We start from the raw sequence: 9,314 nt of genomic DNA, 5'->3' as shown, positions 1-9,314 counted from the left end.
ATGTTAATGCAGCCACGGTAATGCAGCCACGGTAATGCAGTCATGGTAATGCAGCCACGGTAATGCAGTCATGGTAATGCAACCACGGTAATGCAGTCATGGTAATGCAGCCACTGTAATCCAGCCACGGAAATACAGCCACGGTAATGCAGCCATGTTAATGCAGCCACGGTAATGCAGCCATGTTAATGCAGCCACGGTAATGCAGCCATGGTAATGCAGTCATGGTAATGCAGCCACGGTAATGCAGTCATGGTAATGCAGCCACGGTAATGCAGTCATGGTAATGCAGCCACTGTAATCCAGCCACGGTAATACAGCCACGGTAATGTAGTCACGGAAATACAGCCATGGTAATGCAGCCACGGAAATACAGCCACGGTAATGCAGCCATGGTAATGCAGCCACGGTAATGAAGCCGCGGTAATGCAGCCATGTTCATGCAGCCACTGTAATGCAGCCACGGTAATGTAGTCACGGTAATGAAGCCATGGTAATGCAGCCACGGTAATGCAGCCATGTTAATGCAACCACGGTAATGCAGTCATGGTAATGCAGCCACGGTAATGCAGCCATGTTAATGCAGCCACGGTAATGCAGCCACGGTAATGTAGTCACGGTAATGCAGCCACGGTAATGCAGCCACGGTAATACAGCCATGGTAATGCAGTCATGGTAATGCAGCCACGGTAATGCAGTCATGGTAATGCAACCACGGTAATGCAGTCATGGTAATGCAGCCACTGTAATCCAGCCACGGTAATACAGCCACGGTAATGTAGTCACGGAAATACAGCCATGGTAATGCAGCCACGGAAATACAGCCACGGTAATGCAGCCATGTTCATGCAGCCACGGTAATGCAGCCACGGTAATGTAGTCATGGTAATGCAACCACGGTAATGCAGTCATGGTAATGCAGCCACGGTAATGCAGCCACGGTAATACAGCCACGGTAATGTAGTCACGGAAATACAGCCATGGTAATGCAGCCACGGAAATATAGCCACGGTAATGCAGTCACGGTAATGCAGCCATGGTAATGCAGCCATGGTAATGCAGCCACGGTAATACAGCCATGGTAATGCAGCCACGGTAATGCAGCCATGGTTATACGGCCACGGTAATGCAGCCACGGTAATGCAGTCATGTTAATGCAGCCATGGTAATACTGCCATGTTAATACAGCCATGGAAATACAGACATGTTAATGCAGGCATGGTAATACAGCCATGTTAATGCAGCCATGGTAATGCAGCCACGGTGATACAGCCACGGTAATACAGCCATGGTAATACAGTCACGTTATGCTGCCTTACAAAATCGGTTACATCAAGTCGAGCTAAGTGGACATTGTCCTGGTGCAGTGTCAGGTTACAGAGGGGGTTTAACATGATTCCGAACGATATCATCCGTACAGCATGCGCCAGTCAAATTGTCATTAACGATAATGGGGCTGTGCTTTTCGTTGAGATACCAGCCCTTACGATTACACTTCACGTGCTTCCCGACGACGTTGAGGAACGCAGATATAATTTATCATATATTTATTATTTTATTATATATTTATTACAATATATTACGGCACCTGTTGGCCGTTGCAACACCCTCAGAACTGTCGGTAGGGGCATACTTGTGAACGACATACTGTCTTGGTATTTGTTGTCTTCTGAACTTCAGGTGCTGTCGGCGGCGGCGTGAAAGCTAAACTAGGGGTAAGGCTGGACGTCTGGACCGGATATTGCTCTTCTTCGGCCGCTAACGCTAACTTCTGGCTCTTACTGGTTTTCAGCCTGAATTATACAACCTGTTATGTGGCAGTGCGGCGTCGGTTCTCTACATCACCCAACCAAAGATGTTTGTCTTGTTGACATGACGTCACATGTGGACAACCGTCCTGTAACTTCTCCAAACGTCCCCAAACAGACGATGTGTCTCAAGAACGCTTTAGCACCATTCTCCTTTACCAATTCCCCCTTGACACGTCGAAATTGAAATGAGCCGTCTTTGACCCTATAATCTGTTTGCAGTGAAAACGTACCGACGAATTTCACTTTACTCCAAAATGTAAATCGAGTAAAGGCGAAATTAAAATTGCGAATCCTCATATATTTACTTTTACTAGTTGAACGTGGAAGTCTCAGAATCGTATTCAGCTTAGGATAAAGGTTGTTTAAAGAACGATCATATATTCAAATCGAGGGGATGATTCTTTTTTAGAGAGAAAAGGTGGGTTTACACTTCAAGGGGTAAGCTCAGTAGTTGGATAAATGAAACAAATGCACGTGTAGTATGTGATGAACTTTGACCAACCTTTCTTGTTTTCGATGTTTCATGTGCATACCCCCTTCTAATGCAAACAAAGATAGCTGTTAAACAACGTTTATCCTGTTGAATAAAAGTCTTAGATTTAAGTGTTCTGTTAGCAGAATAAAATTATGAGCATTCACAATCTTACTTTCACTTTATTCGATTTACGTTTTAGTTTGAAGTGAAAGACATCAGTACGTGTTCACAGCTGACAGATTATAGGCCTTAGGGTGTATCTATCTAACTCGTCGGGATCACTTGTTGAATATGCGTGTTTAAAGGTTCATTATTTCATTTCAGAATACATTCATTTTACTGAACATGAAGTAGTTACAATTCTGTTTGTTGACACTGGAGTGTCCTGACGTTCCTGGGCCAGCACTGACCACCTGACCTCAGCGGCCATTCCCCCATGAAGTCTTTCCTTTCGGAACACCTCACCAACAAACGGTGTACAAGTGCATGCTTCGCGCACTTGAACCACGCGGTGATTTCTCAACATCCACAAGGTCAAAGGGAAGCAACTCTTAATAACACTCATTCTTTCTTCACGACCACTTCATTAAGTTCACAGCAAAGAGTTCTAAGAGTACTTTCACTTGCCTTCCGTCATGTTACTTCTTGTGCTGCACTAGTAACATTCATAAAATAAATACTGACCAAGAAAACATGATTTACACAAAACACAAACATGAATCAAATGTACTTTATTTACATTCTCATGAAACATACATTGCCATGTACATGTGTGTTAATGTCACCAACATTCACACCCAGGATAAGTACACACATGCTTCACCAAAACTACCTTCAAACTAACAAGTTGTGTGTGGTACTTAGTTCTCATACAAAAAGGTCAATCTTTTCACTTTCTTGCAAAGAATATAAATGAAACCATATATATCAAAACATTTTTCATTACTTACCATTTTCACATCATGGCAATGTCCTGCAGTGCTGATTTGTAATTAAAAATACGATGGACACATCTCATATCTTATTGCTGTCACTTAAAGTAACATGAAGATACATAAAGAGGTCTATAAATAGAAGTTAAAACAACCAATCAAATCACCCTGCTAAGGGAACCATCTCATGGAATCAGTCACACTACTTGAAACATGAAGAAGCCTCCTACATCCATCATGGGTTTCCTGGGGACTGATTCTGGCACAAAGTCCCATCCGGACCATAACAACAGGCTTTGAGAACTGTATGGGAGAAGAATGAAGTATGTGTGCATGTTTTTATGATAAGACGTCAGTTGTATAATTGTGCAGCTGGCCTAAGGTTGGAGGAAATCCCGGAATGTTGTGATAAAGTACACAAGCCAGTGCTGCACACAAAAACTCAACAGACAACTGACAAAATGTCTGGTCCATCCATGGCTCCTCTTACATCGCTATACAAGTACACACAGAGAATAGACAGGTTAAAAAACAACACAGAATAAATAAAAGGATGAACTCATTCAGTGTTTGTACAATCTTTTGATCAGGACAATGAAGATTTCCAAAAGTCTTGTAAATGTTATATAAAGACAAACATCAACGTCATACAGATTCAGTAACAACAAAGAGTCTTCAGTGTAGGTCAAACAGATTTGTCTCCCCTGATCCTGTCTGTTCAGTTGTTGATGTAACCATGGACACCAGAGAACTGTCCATATAGCTCAGGAACAAGAAATCAGCCAGCAATGGTCTCCACACTTTAGACCCTGAAAATAGAAACAACATCAATGATGCATCAATAGTATTGATCAACTGAAATAAAAGGAAAACACTGTTCTAAAGGTATACACATTGTCTCCTGTGTCCTCCCTCACATACTGTGACTGATACGGGAGAAGAGAAGATAAAGGTAAACTGATTGTATTTGAAAACCCAAAGTTCTAAATCTCACTCACATATTGAGATATAACGAAGATGCATTGATGGAAGTATACAGATTGTCCTTGATGTCATCATAGGCACGGATCATCATGAGGGACAGTTTGTGGTCCTGCTGCACCACATTCAGTTTCTGGTAGAAGGCCTTCAGAGCCTGGATGTAGGACTTCTGAATGACCTTCTCTTTCTCCGACTCAGCAATCACACCAATCTTCTTCCCATTTGCTGTTGCATTGGCACGGATTTCTGCCGCTGAAATCAAAACAAAGATTCCAATTCTTTGCATTCTATCTCTTCTTGATCACTTGCTGTTTAATAACTCAAGTGATATTATCATACAATGTTAGCCTCACATCCTTTAGCCTATCAGATTATTCAGACTGAGACTGTAAAAAATTTGGGGGGAACAGATATTTGAGAGACATATGTCAGACAGAGTGGGATCTATTTGAGACACAATTTCAAACATGTTGTCTATCTCCAGCAGTGTTTGCAATAGCTTCATTTACCAGCCAGCCTGAATGAAAACTGCAGGCCCATTTGGATACAGCCAAACCATACAAATCCAAAACAAAACAGACTCATTGTTCACAGTTTCATGCTGTTTCTACAAAATCAAGCGAAGTCTATGGCACACAGTTAATGTTTGTTAGACTGGTGTTGACATTCCAACGCCAAAGCGCTGAAATACCAGGAAGTGAAACTGTAAGTTATCGTAACATGACAGATCATGGATGATTCCCAATATTAAAAGACAAATTGAGAAACATTCCAGTTGAGACACAATTGACAGATAATTTCTTGATGGCCACTAGGGTCCACACATATCTGAAACTGCCAGCCTGACAAAATAACACTCGGCTCTGGGCCTCCGGGCAGGTGATTATTTCGAATGCTGATCTCCAGTGCACAGTGTGGGTGTGAGACAGCTAAGTACCTTGGTTGGAGATCTGTTGGGTGAGTTTCATGGTCTTCTTGACCTCCAAGGCATGCTGCTGGTAGAACAACTCACGCTCGCTCTCCACCTAGATAACAACATTCACAGGAAATACACACAGGGTAGAGAGAGTCTCATGTTAAAGACAAACAGAAACTGACATGTGTGACACATGCCACATGCCTATAGTAACCTGGAGAATGCTCTGACGCATGAATAGCTCGAACACCTCCATTTGTCCCCACGTCCCTCCTTCCAACCTAGTCTGCTACCAACCTGGAGGATGGTCTGACGCATGAATCGCTCGAACACCTCATTGGGGATGCTGATTTTTCCCATCTGGAAGTATTCTACGTCTGCATGATAGCCACCATCACATGTCGTCGCTGACACACACAGCTCACACACGGTCCTGTTGCTACAGTCATTCGGGCAGCAACTTGGACAGCAGGTACCTGCATTAGTCAGCGTAAATGATATCTGTGACTGGGCATTTTAACACTACAATAGTTGCGGGCAAAATTGTACTTTATAACACCATACATGTGGGTAGATCGAACTGTATTTCCTAATACTTACCAATGATTAATCTAAGTCAGAAAACAAACAGAAAAGTCTTGACCTAAATTAATAATCCTCATTCAGGGCTAGCTGATGTGCTGTCTGTCCCCAATGTTAAGATGTTAACACTTTAAGAGGAAAATGATGAATGATTTTGAAGACGGTTTACTGTCAGCACCTTTGATCTCTTAGTGAAGCATGCTAGAATCGAGAATACATATTTACTCCAGCACTGACTGAGGCATCTGTCTCATCATTCTCCTGTATGGTTGGGAGTATGAGGGTTAGCACAGTCGTTGCACCACAACAGACGGTTATGACCCTTACCACCCAGTCTCTCTCGAATCTTATGATGAAAGTCCCTCTCCATCTGGGGTCGGTTCTGGCGGTACATGTCCAGGCTGTGCTTGGTGCCCTCGTTCTTGATAGTATTGAACACCAGGCTCTCAAACACATCATGGTAATCCATGTCAAACATGGAGTGGAGCTTGCCAACTTCATCTGGTCTAGAAGTAGACATACAGTTAACATGGAAACATTAACATTATAAAATGTTGAACTTTCCTTTGCAATTTACACAATCAAAACTTGGGAGTCTAATCAGTACAGATGAATGACCAACAAAGAGAAACTTGCTGTCACAAAGTCTTCTGCAGCTGCCACTGTGAGACATTTCCTAGTATTTCACAATACAGAAGAGTTTACAGGCCAAGAAAACCACTTATTGTTTGCACTAGTTCTCAATGACAGAAATCCTCTACCTTGTCACTTTGTCATCAATAATCCCTTCTCTTAAGATCTGCAAGTGACTCGTGCCCACCCAAAGTGAACTTGTGTTAGATATACCCAAGCCAGTGTTGCCAACCCTTAATCTAACGAAAGTGGAATCATGCCTGGTTGAAGGCATCAAAGGGGATAAGCATAGGCTATGACATTGATTTTGAAATGCCTTGGGTAACTTTGCCATCAATAACACAAAATTAGCACAATCAAGACCCAAAAGATCACACCCTAAGCTTCCAATGCCTTTACTGTGTTGACTCAAATAAATCACAGGTGACTTATTAATTTGTGTACAGTAAACAAACAGTCTAAGTAAACTTATCCTCAGTACTTTTCGTTACACTCCACTACTGAGTCTAACAAAACCTTATGGGAGGTCGCGTCGGGTAACCTTTGAGATTGACCAGTCAGAACACAGCTTACCAAATCGTGAAAGTGCACATTCGCACATCCCTTATGAACTTTTTATCTCGAAAAGGTTCCTACCCGAACGATTCGGAATGCTATATAGCGTACGATCGCTTCCGGGTGATCCACACGGCATACGTACAACCATGACAACGGTGAGTAAACAGTCGCTGAAAATGGTGTTTTTGGCAATATTCAAGGATGTCATCTTGCGGCAATATTAACTAATGGTAACCATGTCAACACAAACCCCAAAGCATATATACTGCATATACTGTATATACTGTATATACTACCGTCTGTGTTATATGCTGATTTTAGTTTGTGGAGAGATCTGTGTCAGTGACCTGAATAGTTTGAAAGTCCCTCCGATCCCTAAATAGTAGCCGTTGTCTGATTGGTTAAATCTGTTTAACCGTCTCGCATTTGATTGGACCGTCATTGGTTGCTCAAAGGTTACTTGACGCGACCTTCTACTAGGTTTTGTTAGACTCAGTGGTGGAGTGTAACGAAATATACTGAGACAAAGTTTACTTAAACTGAGTAAACAAATTATTCAAATTCTTGCTAACAAAACAGGGAGTTTCAAAGACAAATCTGAAAGTAGATGTTGCATTTGAAAATGAGAGAAACTGGGTGTGGTTGTCATCTCTGTACCCCTCATCCCCATCCAGAAAGTTAAACAGGTAGAACCAATATGATACATTAATACGTCTGTGAACTACAACATAACTAATCTGTCTACCTGAGAAAGTATTGAAGTGAGATATCAACATCAATGACCATCTTGTCCTTGGTGAAGACTGACACTGTGGCAGAGATGGTGTGCGCTGTGCTGCTGAAGTAGATGAGGTCAACGTCAGGACCCAAGACGTAGCACCCTGGATACAGCACCCTGTTTCGGTCAACACTTCCTGTCAGACGACTCTTACGCAGTGCGACCTGTGTGTTCAGTGATGAATGATTGCTTGGTTACAGTTTATTTTAACTACCTAGAAATTTAGTAATGTGCACTGCAACACCAGAAATCAACTTCACATGTGAGTCAAAGGTGTTTACTGCTTTACTGAAACTCACAAAGGGCTACAGTCCAGCATTGTGAGTAAAAGGTGTTTACTGCATTACTGAAACTCACAAGGGGCTACAGTCCAGTATTGTGAGTCAAAGGTGTTTACTGCTTTACTGAAACTCACAAGGGGCTACAGTCCAGTATTGTGAGTCAAAGGTGTTTACTGCAATACTGAAACTCACAAATGGCTACAGCCCAGTATTGTGAGTCAAAGGTGTTTACTGAAACCAACAGTGCTCTTACACATCAAGGATTTTTTTAATTTGAGCAGCAGATGGTGAAAACAGCCAAGAGACATTTGAGCACACAGTCTGTTGTCCTGTTACATAAATGTTTACTTTTTATGTGAATGCAGAAGCAAGATACACAACAATTATTCCAGACACAGCAAAGATACATATATTGTCACTTACATTGTAATAGTTAACATACTCAAAGCTGGAGGAGAATATGCCAATAAACAGGACCAGACATGCAATGAAGATCAGTGCAATAATTCCCAAAACCCTCTTGGTGCGGGAGTATGTAGAGTGAGCAGTGCACAGCTGTTGGTAGAAGCGGACAATCATGGTGCCCACACAGTTAAACCAGCAAAGTCCAGTACACTCATATGCCTCTCTGAAAAACAGTAACAATGCAAAGATATTACAAACATTAACCAACAGTCTAGTACACTCACACAGATACGGTTTGACCCATTGCACAGATATGGTTTAACCAATCATACAGATATGGTTTAACCCATCATACACATATGATTTGACCCACTGCATAGATACTGTTTAACCCATCACACATATATTTTTTAACCAGTTGCACAGATATGGTTTAGTCCATCATGCATATATGGTTCAATCCACTGCACAGATATGGTTTAACCCATGATTCAGAAATGGTTTAACCAATCATACAGTTACGGTTTAACCCATCATAGAGATGTGGTTTAACCTACTGCACAAATATGGTTTGACCCACAGTGCAGATATGGTTTAACCCATGATTCAGAAACGGTTTAACCAATCATACAGTTACGGTTTAACCCATCACATATATGGTTTAACCCACTACATAGATATGGTTTGACCCACAGCACAGATATGGTATTACCCATGATTCAGACAAAGTTTAACCCAGAACACAGTAATGATTTGACCCATTTAAATAGTAAGACAATCTCACATGTTTAACTGGCTAAGAGAAGTGTGGAGCCAACATGAGAAATTGGCATGGACCAAATCCCATTCTACAACTTACACTTCCTCCTCCGGTGGGGGTCCCGTCCGCTCCATGTCATGTAATTCGATGTCACCCAGCTCGGCAGGTGCACGGTAGGTCGGAGGATCTTCTGTACAAGAAC

The 9,314-nt window shown here is 42.0% G+C and overlaps 1 protein-coding gene across 3 annotated transcripts in view; it reads right to left on the bottom strand.

The window, feature by feature from the left end:
- Nucleotides 1–3,002: 3,002 nt before the first annotated feature.
- LOC137297633 (uncharacterized) overlaps nt 3,003–9,314 on the bottom strand; it is a 34,135-nt gene continuing 27,823 nt past the window's right edge. For all 3 annotated transcript variants that reach the window (XM_067829520.1, XM_067829518.1, XM_067829519.1), the window contains 8 exons: nt 9,212–9,302; nt 8,371–8,575; nt 7,634–7,830; nt 6,025–6,203; nt 5,413–5,591; nt 5,137–5,224; nt 4,217–4,451; nt 3,003–4,027 (listed from right to left, as the gene is read on the bottom strand). In XM_067829520.1, the coding sequence (XP_067685621.1) occupies nt 4,021–4,027; nt 4,217–4,451; nt 5,137–5,224; nt 5,413–5,591; nt 6,025–6,203; nt 7,634–7,830; nt 8,371–8,575; nt 9,212–9,302 (1,181 nt within the window). In that variant the 3' untranslated portion in view covers nt 3,003–4,020. The remainder of the gene's footprint in view (nt 4,028–4,216; nt 4,452–5,136; nt 5,225–5,412; nt 5,592–6,024; nt 6,204–7,633; nt 7,831–8,370; nt 8,576–9,211; nt 9,303–9,314) is intronic.

Source organism: Haliotis asinina, chromosome 10 (assembly GCF_037392515.1).
Source record: "Haliotis asinina isolate JCU_RB_2024 chromosome 10, JCU_Hal_asi_v2, whole genome shotgun sequence".
In the NCBI taxonomy this organism is placed as follows: domain Eukaryota; kingdom Metazoa; phylum Mollusca; class Gastropoda; order Lepetellida; family Haliotidae; genus Haliotis; species Haliotis asinina.
Note: the sequence above shows the minus strand (reverse complement) of the source record. Positions and strands in the feature narration are given on the sequence as shown.